General features: G+C 41.7%; 1 protein-coding gene across 1 annotated transcript; it reads right to left on the reverse strand.

The window, feature by feature from the left end:
• Positions 1-14,084: 14,084 nt before the first annotated feature.
• On the reverse strand, positions 14,085-16,743 carry LOC149213552 (uncharacterized). Its single transcript, XM_089389069.1, has 2 exons — positions 15,266-16,743; positions 14,085-14,706 (listed from the first exon to the last, which is right to left on the reverse strand). Exons 1-2 carry the CDS (start codon positions 16,741-16,743, stop codon positions 14,085-14,087), a joined length of 2,100 nt encoding a protein of 699 aa, XP_089245195.1.
• Between the last annotated feature and the right edge of the window lie 653 nt (positions 16,744-17,396).

Raw genomic sequence — 17,396 nt, forward strand, 5'->3', positions numbered from 1 at the left:
TTTCTAGTGAAGCTCATGGGGCTCCTGCATATATCTAGAACAAACTCTTACTACAAAAGATATATCAGGTTGGGTGTGAGTAAGATACAACAAACTCCCAACCAACTATTGATACAGTGTACTGTCCACCAAAGGTGTAGTACCCAGAATCTCAAATCTGATCCTCGAAAGAAAGGGAGATGTTGCTGGCTTGCATTCTGTCATACGAAAGTGGACAAGTAGATATGATGCATACTTAGACTGTGCCATCTTGATCCCTGAACTGGACTGAGAAACTTCAAGACCAAGAAAGTAGTGCAACAGTCCCAAATCTGTCATGGAAAATCAATCATGCAATGTTGATTTTTCCAAATCAATAGTTGAGGTAAGGTTCCATGTCATTAGTAAATCATCTACATAAAGATATATCAGCAAAATGGAATCATAATGTTGCATAAAATAAAAATTCGGATCATATTTTCATCGAATGAATCCAATGGAAAGCAGGAAAGAATCCATCTTTGCATACTAGGCTTAGGGAGCCTGTCTTAGGCCATACAAAGATTTCTTTGATCTGCAAATGAGGGAAGAGTTCTGAATGTATCCCTGTGGCTACTCCATATATATCTCCTCGAGATCTCAATGAATAAATGCAATCTTGAAATCCATGTGATGAACTTCCCATCTGCGAGAAGCAGCAATGGCTAAAACTAGTCGAATGGAGTCCATTTTTGCAACAGATGGAAATGTCTCTGTGTAGTCTATGTCATGTTCCTGTGAGTATCCTTTTGCAACAAGTCGAGCTTTTTACTTATTGATCTCACCATCTACAAAAATATTTGTTCGATAGATCCATCGACATCGAACAAGCTTTCTTCCTTTTGGAAGTGGAACCAAGTCCCATGTGTTGTTTTCCATGAGAGTAGAGTACTCTTCATCCATGGTAGCCTCCCAAAGCGGGTTTCCAGCAGCCTCAGAGTGTGACTGTGGATCTGAACCAAGTGTCATATAGCAATGTATGGGAAGCAATGGTTCAGTGGCAGCCAGGGCTTGAGGAGCCCCAAAAAACTGTGATCTAGTCCTTCTCGCATCCGCAGGATCACCAACTCATTCACCCCCATCTTGCAGGGTTTTATCTGCCCAAGTTGGTAGCTGAGTTGGAGCAGCCATGACCTACTCCTCATCCTATGGATCAGACCCAATAGGCTTATATAATGGCTACTCTGAAGTGCTCAAATAAGTTTCGGACTCCTCCTCATCAGTGGCAACAAGCGGTTCCTTGGCAGGGTTTGCTGAAAAATCATGCAGTGGTTCTTCTTCAAATTTTACACTTCAGGCTACAAGGAACTTTTTAGTGTGAGAGTATAGCAATCTATATCCTTTAACATTGTCAGGATATCCAACAAATATACATTCAACACTTTGAGGCTCCAAAGCCTTCCTCTTATCTGTCGGAATGTGAGCCCATGCTCGTGAACAAAAAATGAGAAAGTGAGACACTTTCGGTTTCTTACCGGTCCAACATTCAAATGGAGTGGTGCCTTTGAGTGCTTTGTGAGGAATTCAGTTCTGAATGTATGCTGCACAATTAATAACTTCAACCCATAGCTTAGGAGCTAATGATTTGGATTGTAGCATACATTTGGCCATCTCTTTTAATGATCGTTTTTTCCTCTTTGTGACACCATTCTGTTGTGGTGTATATGGCACTGTGTGTTGTAGCTATATACCTACATCAATACAAAGTTGTTGCACATATTTGTTGACATACTCCCCCCCATTATCAGTATGGAGAATCTTAATCTTACACCCAGACTAATTCTCAGCAAGTGCTTTAAATTCTATAAGGCATTCAAATACTTTCGATTTTAATTTCAGAAAAAATACCCAAGTAAAGCAAGAGAAATCATCTATGAAGGTGAGTACATATTGAGCCTTATTGATTGAAGGCTATGGTAATGGGCCCGTCATGTCACTGTGAATCAGCCGAAGAGGTGAAGAAGCTCTCTGTGCCTTGCCTTTGTCAAACTTTTTCTCCGTATTCTTGCCAAGAATGCATCCTTGACATACACCGCTTGTGAATCTAATAGCGAGCAATCCTTCTACCATGTTTTCCTTGTTGAGTTGATGAAAGTAATTATAGTTTAGATCACCAAATATTTCATGCCATAACCTGCTAATATCATTAGATTGTGATAGAAATATAGTGCTAATAGATTTATAAACAAAGTGGGAGAAGAAATACAAACGAGAACCGTGATCTGCAATTCCATGTGCAAGTTGTGAGCTCATGGAAATGTCAGTAATCACTATGGAGTTCGGAGTGAACTCCACCTTCCTTCTAGAGCAGGAATGAGTGATCTGATATATTGAGAGAAGATTTGCATATAGCGAGCAAGCATGAAGCACATTTGTGAAGAAGCCCACTTCAAGGTCTACAATTCCTTCTCCACACACCTTTGCGTGTGTGGCATCTGCCAAGTAAATTGGGATTTGGTGCTTTCTTCGATGGAGGAAAATTCATCTTTTGATGCAACCATATGGTTTGATGCACCTGAATCAAGGATCCAAGCTGATGGAGTGGATGTGATAGCCAATAAAGCATGAACATCTCATGCTCTCCCTCTCCCATCTCCCGTTCTGTTATCATCCTTCTTTTTTGCATTCTCGGGCACGGTGAGATTGTGCTGCTGCAATTGCTTAGCCATCTCATCAATTGTTTTCCTCATGCAATTTTCTTCGAGATGAAAACCTTTGGAACAGTAGCTTCAAAGTGTTCTTTCCTTATTCTTCTTACCCTTGGGCAAAGAAGAGCTCTCTGAAGATTGTATGGCTCTCTCCTTCTTTGATTCATTAAATTTTCCCTTCCCTTTTTGCTTGTCTTTTCCACTACTCTTTGGAGCATCAGTAGCCGCAAATGCTTGGTTCTTTGAATGCTTGATGTCACCCATTTGGACTAACTTAGCTTGCTCTTGAGTCAATGATGCAATGAAGTCATTCAATGGAGGAATTTTCCATTTTCCTGAGTCAATTTAGATGCTTGAAAAGACGATACGCAAATGGAATATTCAGGGCCTAATTTCGAGAGAATCGAAAGGATGAGTTAATCTTCCTCTTTTTTGACTCCACATAGATCAAGTTCAATGAGGAGGGATTTAAAATTGGTGGAGTGTTCTTGAAGGTTGATGAAATGAGTTGGATTGAGGGATATGAGTTCATTCTCTAGTTGATGCACTCTCATTTCATCCTGCTTGCTGAATAGTCCTTACAATGTGGTCCAGACTGCATCGGGAGTAGTGGCTCCGCTGACATGAAAGAGGAGTTCTCTGGAAATTTATAGGCATATTAGCCCAATTGCTTCATCTAATTTATTGTAATACTTGATCTTCTCAGCTACAGAAGTCGGTTCAATCTCTGTTCCCATTGTTACCTTCTAAAGCCCTTTGCTTTGAAGGAGCAGAGTAATCTCTGTCTTCCATTCGAAGTAATTGAAAGGATTTAAAATGAGTTTTGTGGGATAAGAGAGATAATTCATTACTTCTTTCTATGCCTCTTGATGATCTATACCTAAAAATAAAACCGTGTACAATCCACTAGATTCGAACTAGCTTTGATACCATGTAGAAGTCCTGCAGAAACTTTGAGAGATATAGAATTCTAGTTAAATTAAACACAAGTAATTTGTTGATATTCAAGAGAGGAGAGAAAAAAATCTCTCCATAAAATAAATGTATTAAATTAATGAACAACAGTGATACATGAGCAACCAAACCTCTAATCCCAAAGGGAGGTGGTTATATAGAAATTGTTGAATCTAGAAAACTAGTAAAAAACTAGAAAATGCTAAGAAAAGCTAAAGGGAGGCCTAAAATAGCAACAATGACTCAAGACAACCTATGCCAACTATCAGCCACGAGGAAAGCATGAGGAGGGGCGCATTTCCCAAGGAATGAAATTTTAAAACATGCTAAAATGGTCCGAGGAACCAAATCCTTGATTTAAGGGGGAATCTTCATGTGGGGTGCCAATACTCAAATAACTCAAGTGGATGAGGTGTGCTTAGGTGTGAACATGCACTTAGATGTCTAAATGGTTTAAGAAAGTGGTTGGACCAATATTTCCATAATATTAAGCCTTTAAAGGAAAAAAACAAGGGAAAGTTGGTCCACCGAGCTAGTTTACCAAAAATCAAGTGTGAACATGATTTTTAGTGCATGTGGCTAAGTCAAGGATACTTAGGCTAAAAAATAAATGTAGATGTTAGGATTATATTCCAATAGTGCTACGAGGGATAAATAGATTTCATCACTCTAAGAGTGGTAGATGTGGAGTTAAGATGGATATAAGTTGTTTTTTATGATAATGAAGATATTAAATAGACTTAGGAAATTATATTGTAAAAAACATCTTAAGGTGAATAGTTAAAGGTACATTTAGTCACTTCACAAAATTTACTAAAAAATACCAATATCTCCATTAATATTGGTTTTTCTGATTTAAGAAGAAAAAAAATTCAAAACAGTGAAATCTTATCACTCTTTCCCCATATTTCCCACCATTTTTCAAGCGTTCTCAATATGATATCTTCATGAAAAATTTAAGGTACTCATGTTGGATTAGTTGTTTGAAAAATATGTTGGTTTGTACAACATTTCATCTTCTCTGTTATTCTTAGTTTGTCGTAATGATCTATAAGGGTTGGGCCACTGCACCATATTTTCCTAAAAGGTGGAGATTGTGCACCAAAAAGGAAATTAATCCACATGTTACAATGTTGTTAAAAAATGTAATACCTATGAAGGTAGTGAATTATGCTAATAAGAAATTTAGATTGGGAGAGACATAATTAAATTTTATTAGTTAATTGAAGATTTCCAATTAAAATAATAATAAATCTACATTTATATATTTATATATTTATATATTAATGGGAAGGCTTCTCACAACGGTCACTTCTTTCCATTATATCCCCTTTGGGTCTTTAGGATACCTACTACTTTCTTATATTATATAGTTGGGGCTTGCTACTTGTTGGTGTGTTGGGGTAAACAAACTTGATGTGTTTTTATTTATCTCACACTTGGAGTCTATGGAATAAGAAAGAAATTTGATAGCTTAAGTGGTAGCTTGACAAAAGTGGTAGAGAAAAGATTAATCTCTCCTACCTTGACAGAAATGGTGGTCAAGATCAACACCTACAAGAACTTTGTTGTGGAATATTATCAAAACTAATAGAAGGATATGAAAGAGTGTATAGTAAGAACCTTGACAAACACGACCATTGAAACTTGCAGGATTGTTTGTACGAAGAAAAAATTATGTTTCTTTTTTCCAAACATGTATGTTAGTATATTACAGTTTAATGTATATGTTTTCTTGTTATCATACATGTTTCATACCTTAACAAAACATTCACCAAGACTTCACAATGTTTTGTTATTCAGTGAAATATTTGCCAAGATCTTACACGATTTTATAATTCATTGAAAGATTCACCAAAAAAATTATATATGCATATTATATTATTGATAAAATCACCTCCCATTTTTCCTATGTATCATGGGGATTCACCCATTTATTATACAGATAAATTTAGGGTGGTTCTTAAAATTTTCCCTGACCGTTGAACTTTTCACACACTTTTAGGATATCATGATCGCAGAGCTAACTAAAATGGTGGAAGAATCTCGTTGTCTGGGTTGGGTCTCTGGTGCAACAAATGCCTCTTTCATTACCCTGATCTCGAAGGTTCCATCCCCTGTCACCTTCTCAGATTTTCGTCCAATATCATTGTGCAACACCATCTACAAGCTCATCTCAAAAACCATTGCTAACTCGCTCAAACCATTCCTATCCAAACATATTTCTGCTGAACAATTTTGTTTTTTTAGAGCACTGATAGATTCATGATGTTGTTGCAATCACTCAGGAGTGTCTTCACTCCATTAAGAACTCTAAACTGGACGCTTGTATAATGAAAATCGACCTCAACAAGGCCTTTGATTGTGTGGACTGGGAGCTACTGTGGATGGTCCTTCATAAAATGGGTATTGGGCTCAAAATGATAAATTGGATAAAAGCCTGTGTCAAGAGTGCAACATTTGCAATATTGATTAATGGCTTCCCAACAAACTTTTTCTTGGTTTCCAGAGGACTCCGCCAAGGTTGTGCATTGTCCCCCCTCATGTTCCTCATCATCATGGATGGTCTGTCCAGAAAAATTACAGATGCTCGTGAGTGCGGCCTCATTGTTGGATGAAAAATCGTTGACAGGGTCCCCCTCACCCATTTAATGTTTGTGGATGACCTGCTGGCAATTGGGAAATCGTATCCTAACGAATGGAAGGTGCTGAAAAACATCCTTATTGATTTTGGAGCCCCCTCGGGACTTTTCTTGAACCAGAAAAAATTTCTTATTGACCTCCTATGCCCATGAGATGGAATGGTCCGTGGAGATTGCCAGTTCCTTTGGGGTTAAAGTCTCCCATTTGGATGATGGTTTCCAATATTTGGGGTTCTTTCTAAAGCCAAATGGATACAAAAACAAGGATTGGGATTGGCTTCTTCTCAAGCTGGGTAATCGACTCACTCAATGGTCACATTCATGGATCTCATTGAGCAGGTGTCTAATTTTAAACAACATTGTCCTCCACATCATTCGCCCTCCTCTCCTTATCAGTCGAGCCCCCTAAAGGGTCCTCGTGGGGCCTAATTATTAGGATGCGTAAGCATGCTCGACTGGCCGCCATCGAAATATGTGAAAACCTCCGGGGATTGGGGTGGGTGGGTAAATAGTGGCTATAATAGGAAAGCAACTATGGGAGGAAGTGGTCTTATAATGGCATTTTGGTAGGTATAGCCAGTCATTTATTCATTTGATCTCTCAAAGCTGACTGAACAATCTTCGAATCAGATTTTCAAGTGGTAGCAGCGATTCACTCTGATAAGTCCCATTGTGCGGGCTGTCCAAATGGCATGAAAACCCATTACTACATATACTTGGCATAAGTCCCGGTGATCATAATTGGTTCAGTGGTGGACTCAAGGAACGTGACTTCAATCGATGCTATTTCGGCTCGACTGAACAAGCAAGTCTTACTCATACCTAGGGTATCTGCTGGTCTCGGATATGATAAAACTCACAATTGGTACCGCGGGACCACCTGGATGTGAAACTGATAACTTGACTAGGAATTCATCCATATTCTGCCATTTGCTTTTTGACCTCTACCGAGATATCAATTTGATAGAGTCCTCGATCCAAGAGACTGAAAAGTTTGCTATATTCGGTAAAGACTTTGAAAAATTCCCTCACCATCGGAATAGTGAGTCCCTACCGGGCCCCGGGGATTGGGGTGGGTGGGTAAATAGTGGTCGAGAGTTCGACAGGCTCACCCTAGATTGGACTCAGGAAGAAAATGACCAATGTAGCCTATTTATTAGATGCATATTTTTAGACTACCCAAAGGAGTTATTTGTAAGATCAACTCAATCATTTTTGGTTTCTTATGTGTTGGAACACAATCAAAGAGCAAATTTCACCTCACTAGTCTAGATACTCTTAACCTTCTAGTTAATCAAGGCGGATGGGGTATAAAAGATACCTCATCTTTCAATCTAGCATTACTCCTAAAAAACCTTTGGCAAGATGTTAGAAATGATGGTCTCTAGAGTCAAATTATCAAGGCCAAATATCTTCATAACAAAGATCTTATTGGCTGGATATGTGTGGGTGCCCCAGATCCTCCCAGGATCTCTGCCTCTTGGCGCAGCGTTCTTCTCACCAAACATTGGTTTTTCAGGAATCTTTGATGGGAGGTTGGCTCAGGATCTTCTCCTCAGATTGGTCTGGACTCCCTCTCTGGCTTGACAGGTCCACATTTACTTTCTCTACCTCTCATTACATTCCTACACTTTCATGGTTATTATGTGATTAAAGACATTGCTTCAACACATCTCTCCTCTTCATCTTTCACTCATTGGAAGATGCCACCGAGTTTGAAATTCCTTAGGCCCACACTCTGGAATGGAAAACATACATAACAAACCTCAAGCTTTCCGGAATTCTCCTATCAGATAAAGCAGAAAAGTTCATTTGGTTCGGTGGCCCACAACAGGGAAAGGTCATTGTACATGAGGCCTATTGGATCATCCACCAGCCCTCAAAACATATCCCTTTTTTCTCTTGGCCAGTTCAAGCCTCGAGATGCATTTTTCCACTCAAACTCAAATGCTTCTCCTAGTTGGTGGTGCACAACAAGATCTTGACATGGGAAGTCCTTATCAAGAGAGGCTATCAGGGCCCGGGTTGGTGTTGTCTTTGCTCATCTACCGGAGAGGATGCCAACCACCTCTTTCTTCACTGACCCTTTGTCTTCTCTGTCTGGACTTGTGTCCTGCATATGATTAACTCACCTACTGATTGGAACCATTCTAATATTGCCTCTTGCCTTAGTAGTTGGACTATGGAAAACCAATCTCATTGCACTCCGGCCTTCTTCATCATCTAGGGCATTTGATGTATGAAAAATGCCATCATTTTTTACCATGTTTTGCCCGACATCTGGCTCTCCAGCTGTAGAATTATCTCCTTCTATATAGAACACTATGCCAACCCGCCCCTTGTTCCTAAATGTCTGCCACCTCCTTGTAACATCTGGTCTAACTTTCCGGTTGGATTTTTTGATGGGGCCTCCTCCTTTGGACTATGTGGTTGCGGAATGGCCATCCATCTTGGGCCTGGGACATTTTACAAATTCCACTAGCATTGTGGAAAGGGATCCAACACCAGAGCTGAATTACTTGCACTCTAGGGAGTTTTGTACTGTGTTTTTTTTCTTGGCCTCACGGATCTTTCAGTTTTTGGAGACTCCAAATCTGTCATCGACTGGGAAAACGACAAAGGCTCCCTCAACTCTCCAAATCTTGATGCCTGGAAATGCATAACTCAGTATTTGATCAAAGAGTTTCACTCTATCACTATTTCTCATATCTACCAGATCCAAAATGGAGAAGCAGATCGTCTATCCAAGGAAGGTTGTTGCTCAGAACCTGCAAGAATTTTTCGCAGTTTTTTTACTCTGGCTCACTGCAGGGGATTGGACATTTTATGATCTAAATGTTGACCGAAGATGCCATCTACCAAACTCTGTTTGCTTTTTGTATCTGCCTCCTCTGTTACTTTTATAGGACTGTCTTCAAGTTCATTTTTGGCCCTTGGACCACACAGATGTGCATCATGTCTCCTCTCTGTTAGGACTGTATTGGATATGGAGGGCTATCATTGAGATCGAGTCTATTTCTCTCAGCAAGCTCCATCTCCCACTTTGTTTCGTTGACAGATCTGTGCACCCAACTTCTTCTCTGATATGATGGATATGACTGACATGGTCGGTCTACAAGTTTGTATTTAGATCTTGGACTACAAATATGTGCATCCTCTGCATCCTCTGTGTTTCACTCGACTATTTTGACTAAATGGAGAACAAACAAAGAGATTGAGCCGATATTTTTTTTGCTCTAAGTAGAACTTAGAATCTATAAACTATAGATTATGTATGTGTTGAATTATATTTTCTCTAAAACATTATACTTTTTTTTTTTTTTTTCTAAGTAAAGACTAGTTCTATATTAAAAAAGTAAAAATATGTACATGGATTTCAGACCTTCCGAGGAGGCCGAGGCCAGTCCTCATACAATAAAACCTGGACCATACTGTCTACCCGTTCAAACTGATTTACAAAAAACACCCCATATTTTTGAGTTATCCGGACATTCTGGCTAACTGGGTTTAGACTGCAATTACCATAACCACCAGGGATCATAACTAGACAAAACCAGTTAACATAACTGACTCTAGTACAGAGAAGGGTGACTGTAATAGACTGAGACAGATGGGAAGAAATAGACTGAGACATTAGACTGAAACAAACGGGATGAAATAGCTGCATAATCAACGACACAAGTACAAAAAAGCTTGACATGTGCACCCGTTGAGGATTAGACCGCATGGCTGGGCGACGCTTGCTGCTCCTCTTTCTCCGGACTTGGTGAGGCCAGCCAAGTGACATATCCTTCCTCATCTAGAATCGGCTCTCCACGAGAGTTAGTGACCAGGTGAAGGAAACCAAAGCCATGCTGAGAGTGGTCATTGGTCGTTTCCTTTTCCATAGCAGGATTGGATGGCGGAGGGACTTCCTGAACCGGGGCTTCTTCGAGACTATCAGCTCTGTAGACCAATCCATTCATATCCCCCAGGAGAATGCCACTTTCCTGAGCGCTTGTGGAAGTAGGGGAAGTCGAACTGGGGTTGCAAGGCTCCTCCTCAGAAATATACACAGTGAGATTGATCATCACCTCTGGTCTGATAAGCCGACTCGGGAACCTGAGAAGGAAGGATTGATAAGTGCCTTGCGGGACAAGTCTCTCCTGATCCGAACTCAGGGAAGAGGGGGGAACAGATGCAATTGGGGCTACAGGCTGCAAATCTGCATGAGCAGGGCTGGCTCTTATGCCAGACCAACCCCCTTGTCTCGGAACTCCCCTACTGCGCGGCATGGTGCTCAAAGCCAGAGACCCGAAAAGCCGTTCGAGCCTGAGAACACTGGAGGCGAGAGGATCCCTGCTCATATCACAAGCATCGACAGAGGAGCTTTGGCCATGAGTTGGTATAGATTGCACTATATAAAGAACAGAGACATTTACCACCGCGGGAGTATGATGCTCAGCCATTAACCTGGTTCGCATCGAGGGCAGAGCTGCCATGCTCGCCTTGAATGCAAATTCTCCTCGGGACTGATCCAAAGTGCAATCACCTGCTCTGAACATTAACTGATAACCACCATCCCAGACCTCCGAGTACACATGCCTGCCATCCATCAGCATCGCTGGTACCGTGGCGTGCTGCATGTTTAATGACTTGAATAAACACCTGCATCCGGGTGCAGTTTCTCTATCAGAGACTTGTCCTGAGAGACAATTTCCTGCAGTTTGGCCATTTGGTCCCTGGAAGCTAAGCTTTCTATGGTACCTTCAAAGTGGTTTTCTTTAGCCTCCACTCCGAGGTTGGCTAGAAGGTCAGCTAGCTTATTCCCTTCTCTTCTGGTATGCTTGAAAGTGATTGCTTGGTGCTGAGAAAGCCAGTGATCTATTAGTTCGAGCCTCTGGGCCATTCTCCAGCTGCTGCTTACCTTGTGAATTGGAGAGCCGTGTTGAAGCTTTGTAGTCATTCTGATTATGATCTGCGAGTCTCCTTCTATGATGAGGGGAAAGAAGTTTTTTCCGTGTGCAAGTTTAAGACCTCGCCATAGACCTTCCAATTCTGCTGAGTTGTTAGTGTCCCAACCTATCGAGCCCATGTAGATGCATAAAGGGTTGCCGTTATGATCTCTGAAGACTCCTCCATAACCTGCTTTTCCTGGGTTTCCTTTAGATGCCCCATCAAAGTTGAGCTGGATCATGTCAACAGGAGGTGGATTCCAATAGCTTGCTTCCTGACTGTGTTTGTTGGGGTTCCTGCCAATGGTTGATTTTTGGTTTATCCGCAGTTTCCAATTGTCCCAAACAGTTTTTTCCTGAGGAAGAGTGGGAAAGTCTTCAGAATGCCAATCTTTGATTGAAAGAGTCTCCATAATGTTTTGATGGAAATTGTTCCAAATTTTTTCCAACGGCATCGTTTGATCTTTGAATATTCTTCGATTGCGCTCTTTCCATATATTCCACATCAATAAGCCTGGAATGAGTTGCCACAACGCGTTGAGGAGATTACTTTGAAATGGGGTTTGGCTCCCCTTGCATATGGTTCCTTTGAGGTCTCCTTGCACTCTTCTTTCTATTTGACAGCGGAAAGCAATCTTCTCCCATAATTTCCTTCCAATTAGGCAATTTTGCATAAGATGAAGGGTTGTTTCTTCCTCCTGTCTGCACATGTGACATATGGATGGTCCAGAGAAGCTCCGTTTTCTGAGATTATCCCACGTTAGGATTCTGTTATGACAGAGAAGCCATAGAAATGTGGAAACTTTCGGCCAGTTAGACTTATGCCACACTTTTTCCCATAAGTTGTCTTTGTTCAGCTGCCCTTGAATGATTAAATTGTAAGCCTCCTTAGTTGTGAAAATTCCTTTCTCTCCATAACCCCATCTTAAAATGTCCGGTTCTTCTGAGACTCTTATTTGCCTCTTTTGTAATTCTGTTTCGAGGAGATGTTGAGTCTGGACTGAACTATGCGGTAGGAGCTGATTTACATTTTTCCACTGCCGATGTTCTTGAGCAGTAGCTGTAGTCCAGAAAAGGTTGAATTTGGCCAATTGACGTAGCTCTCTCTCATCCGCTGGAAGTTCCTGGAGAATGTCTTTGATTTTTGGCAGCTGCTGCCATGAATCTTCCCAGAAACGAGCAGTGTTCCCATTTTTGATCTCCCAGAAGCAGTGCTCTTGGATGAGATATCTGTGTTGGATGGCTGAATTCCAGATTGCGGATCCCGAGCTTGTCTCTGTCATACGCAGTCTTTCTTCCATGGGATAATTGCTTGCATACTTAGCAGTCCAAAGGGAAGCCCATGGAGTATTAGGATGGGCAAGCCACCTCCACCAGATTTTAGCTCCCATCGCTTTGTTGCTATGCTCAGGGTCTCTAAGGCCTATGCCTCCTGCGTACTTGGGAAGACAGACCTTATCCCATTTGAGAAGAGCCCATTTTCGATTTTGTCCTGAGCCCCCCCACAAAAAATTACGCTGGAGATTCTTGATTTCTTTGAGGACCCACTTGGGGGCAGCTAGAATGGAGAAAAGATACAGAGGCATGGAGTGAAGAACTGCTTTGATGAGAACTATTCTGCTTGCCATATTCAGAGCTCGATTAGTCCATAGGAATAGACGAGCTTCTAATTTTTCTAACAACTGCTTCCAGGAGGAATGTTTAAGAGCTGAGGCCATAAGAGGGGCACCGAGATACTTGGATGGCAGTGAGGCACAGGTGAAGCCTAGAATACGCTCGATAGCTCTCTGGGTAGAAACAGGAGTGTTGAAGAAAAAAATTTGGGATTTGACTCGATTGATAAGGGCGCCAGAAGCGTCAGAGAAAGTGGATAGAATGGATTTTAGAAGGCGAGCTTCCTGAACCGATGGATGACCAAAAAGCATATTATCATCTACAAATTGCTGGTGGGAGTAGACAGGGGAATTGTTAAATGAGAGCCCTTTTAGCCTCCTATCATGCCTAGCAGCCGTGATGCTTCTACCCAAACCCTCAGCCATAATTACAAATAGAAAGGGAGATAAGGGATCACCCTGCCTAATTCCTCTGGAAGGACGGTAGGTGGCTGAAGGGGTGCCATTGATTAACACAGAGAAGAAAGCTGAGGAAATTAGATTGTAAATCCATCTAACCCAAGAGTGAGCGAAGCCAAAAGCGATTAGAATTTTTTGTATGTAGACCCAACTGAGACTATCAAAGGCTTTAGATAGATCTAGTTTAAGCAACATACCTGGCTTCTTGGTTAGCTTTAGGGAATGAATTATCTCATGCGTGAGAATGATTCCATCCGTTATTTGACGCCCTTCTACATAGCCCGACTGCTCAGGCGAGATGATGAGCGGGAGGATCGGTTTAAGCCTGGTAGCAATGACTTTTGATATGATTTTGTATATCATATTGCAAAGAGCTATGGGCCTGTATTTGTCAGGGGTGTTGGAATCTTCTCCTTTAGGTACTAGGGCAATGAAAGTAGCATTTAATCCAGGATACATCCATCTGAGCGCTCTGGATTCCTCCACAACCTGCCAGACTTCATTTTTTATCAAATCCCAGAATTTGTGAAAAAAATTGGATGTAAAGCCATCCGGACCTGGCGCTTTCCCCTCCTTCATTTGTTGCACGACCTCTTCAACTTCCTGCATACTGATAGGTTTGATAAGCAAACTGTTGTGCTCCTCCGTTATGACCTTGGGTAAGTTCTGTAAAAGTTGATTGATAGCGGGAATTCTGTTGAAGTCAGGCTCCTTATGGGATTTTTTGAAGTAATTAATAAATTCCCCCTCAATTCCATCATGGGTTTCAATCTTCTCCCCCTGCTCATTTTTAATGTGAGTGATGTGGTTTATCATTCACCGCTGTACAGTGGTTTTATGAAAAAATTTTGTGTTTTTTTCTCCACTTTTTAGCCATCTAATTCTGGATTTCTGCCTCCATAAAGTTTCTTCCTGCCTGTCTCTTTCTAAAATTTTGGATTCTATTGCTTGTTCCTGTTTGGTGAGATCTTCTGTTCGCCCCTCATTGATAATGGATTGCTGTATTTTTTTCATTTCTGCATTGAGCATGGCCTGGTCGGCAAAGATGTTACCAAATGTTTTATGGTTCCATTGTTTGATGGCCCTTTTTAGATGCTTGAGCTTTTGCTGGAATCTGGACATTCTTGTACCTTCGATCGGATTGAAATTGAGCCAGCTTGATCTAACTAGCTCTTCAAATTCTGGATGGGAGAACCAAAATTCTTCAAAACGAAAAGGGCGTCTGAGATTGTTACCTGGCCGGTTCCATTGGAGCTCGATAGGCCAATGATCCGATCCGGAGAAAGGGAGAATGGAAGCTGTGAATTCCCCTCCGATGTGTGTTGCATTATCTGAGATTAGGAATCTGTCAAGACGCGAAGCAATTTGTTGCGCTCCTACTCTCTTATTTGTCCATGTGAAGATACCATTGCTTGTTGGAATGTCTATTAACCAGTTGCTGTTGATGAAGTTCTTTAGAAGGTTGTCATCATTGTTTGTGTTACTTCTTCCCCTTGCTTTTCCTCCATGCTGGCAATCATGTTGTAATCCCCTCCAGATATCCATAGAGGGAACGGTCTATCTTTGTTGAGATCTGACAGTGTATTCAGGATGTGGTCTTTTTGAGCGGTATCCTGAGGGAAGTAAACATTGGTTATCAGTCCATGGGTATTCGTACCTGAGAGATGGAATGTGGCTTGGATGAAACTTTTGTTAGCTTGAATGTTGTTGAGATGGATGATCCGGGCATCCCAAAGAATTGCTAGGCCTCCCGAGGCTCCTTGAGCATCCACAGCTGTGACTAGCCCTCCTGGCCAAGCCTTCGCTGCTATTCTTTCCAAAATTGTAGAGCTACACTTCGTCTCCTGCAAAAAGAGAATGCTAGGTTTTTCTTGCATCAGCATATTTTTTAATATTCTGCCTTTCCTTGGGCTGTTGAGCCCTCTGATATTCCATGATATTAACTTCATTGAGAAGGGTGGGGGTTTGCGTTGAAGTACTTGGTCAGTTTGGCATACCTCCCTGACTCCACCAGTATTTCTCCTATCTTGATTGTTCTTTCTAGGGTTGTTTTCCTTCCCCTCTTCTTGCTGTCCTTGGTGATAAATTTTCCATCCCATGGACTGCCGATCTGGACTCCTAGAGAGTATTTCTTCTGTGCCCTGTTTAGCACCTCTACTAGGTTGTCCACTTGCGTTTCCGGGATTTTTTCAAAGTTCCTTGTGCGGCAAGCCTGTTCCAGGCCTAATATGTCCAGCTCCCCTATATCTATGGGCTCCGGATCTTCTTCCATGACTTGGGGCGATTGAAAAATATCCTCAGGCTCGTTTGAGACTTTTTCGTTTGGCTGTGAGTACTCAACATCCATTCCTTGAGTTTGCCCTGGCACGATTTTGGCCTGAGAGATCAGGTGCACTTGACTTGTGGTTTTCTGTCCTCCTTGCTCTGATGTTTCGCCTGGCTGTTTTTGATGGACCGTTTTGTCCTTCTCCTGTTCCTTTTCCGGATCCTGCTCATCAGTCTTGTTCAGGGCTTCAAATCTGTTGCTTGTTGTAGGCATTGCCTTGTTGGCAGGATTTACTTTGGGATTGCTTGTGGCTTTCTTGTTTCCTCTCCTTCTGTTAACTACCTTGGTGAATCCATCTGGGGTATGATTGTCAGGATTATCTTGATAAGAGGGTATCTTATTTTGAGGACAGTCTCTATAGAGATGCCCTATATCATGGCATTTCCTGCATCTAAATGGCACCTGTTCATAGTCTATGACTTGAACCCACTCCGAGTCTTCATGAAAGAAACTTACCTTGTCTGGCAGCGGTTGCTTGAGATCCATGTATACACAGATCCGAGCATATGAAGTCTGTTTGCATAGCTTTGTTTCCTCTGCTACCCTAACAAATTCACCTACAGCATTCCCGATTTCCTGTAGAGACTTTTCCTCCCAATATTCCCATGGCAGTGAGTAAAGCCTTATCCACACTGGCGCACAACTCAGATCCTCCTTATCTGGGTTGAATCTTTCGACCCAGCCTTTGAGAAATAGACCTGCTGAGTTGAAAAAATACGGACCTCCCTCCAAAATCCTGGTTCGGTCTTCCAGGCAGTTAAACACTGCAGTGAAGAAGCCCTTGGCTCCCAAGTGCAGAGTTATATCCCCCTTTGGATGCCATTTGGTGCTGATCCAACTTCTCAGTGCTCTTTCTGTTGGCCAAATCCCTATGAACTTGCCGATCAGCGCATGATCTCGCATGTATTGTATCCTGGCATTGATGCGTTCACTTGGGAAGTACACCCGTGGTCTATGGGTTGCTACAGGTTTGCAAGTTGAGGAACTTGCTTTATTTCTTTCCTCTGTATCGATGTCCTTTCCCTTTTGCTGTCTAGTATCCATTGTGCTGCCGCTGGTCCCGTTTTCATTCTCCCTGTCAGCCGTATGCCGTGATCTATTACCCGGAGACGGGGGAGGCTCCTGGCCCTCCCCCTGAGGGGGGATCATTTGTCCTGTTCCTTATGGACGCGTCCTCCTGCGCTCTGCCTCACCAGAATCTGCCGCAAGTACCAGGTTCGACAGTCCTGCCGCCTGCAGGTTTCCGCCAAAACCCTAGAGATGGATGCAGCCACCGGTGCTCATCGCCTTCATCGACTTAGACATATCCTTTCATTACTCCCTAAAACATTATACTTTCATTATAATCAATAAAAAACATTTTTCCTCTTAAAAAAAATATTCCAACAAATATTCCAACCACCACATTAGTTCTTGCTTCAAAGACACTTATTTTACTTTCATTATAATCCATGAAAGACATTTTTCCTGGTTTTGAAAAAAAAATTTCCAACCACCACACAAGTTCCTGCTTCAAAGACACTTGCTTTCAAACTCTGGTATATTAAGAGTACACCCACATAATTTCTAATACACCCGCATAAGAAATTATGGTGGCATTATTAAATATTATTACAAAATAGATAACATGAAGTGAAAATGATTTTTGAGACAAGTAAAACTCTATTCATTGCAATTCCAGCAAGCTGCCTATTCATTGCAATTCCAGCAAGCTGCCTAGCCTGTACTAATTGAGTCCGACATTGGATTCGATCGCGCGACCAATATCTAATAGGACCCCTTGGAGGACGACTTTATTGCAA

The sequence above is a fragment of the Pinus tabuliformis genome, chromosome 1_1, assembly GCF_031772625.1.
Source record: "Pinus tabuliformis cultivar Carrire ecotype Pingquan chromosome 1_1, CPIR1, whole genome shotgun sequence".
Lineage (NCBI taxonomy): Eukaryota > Viridiplantae > Streptophyta > Pinopsida > Pinales > Pinaceae > Pinus > Pinus tabuliformis.

Bases quoted from the DNA above. Each gene is read 5' to 3' on its own strand.
- LOC149213552 (XM_089389069.1), bottom strand. From the start codon at position 16,743: ATGATCCCCCCTCAGGGGGAGGGCCAGGAGCCTCCCCCGTCTCCGGGT. The intron at 14,707-15,265 runs GTATGCCAAACT...CTTCATCAACAG, and splicing joins ATACTGGTGGAGTCAGGGAG to CAACTGGTTAATAGACATTC.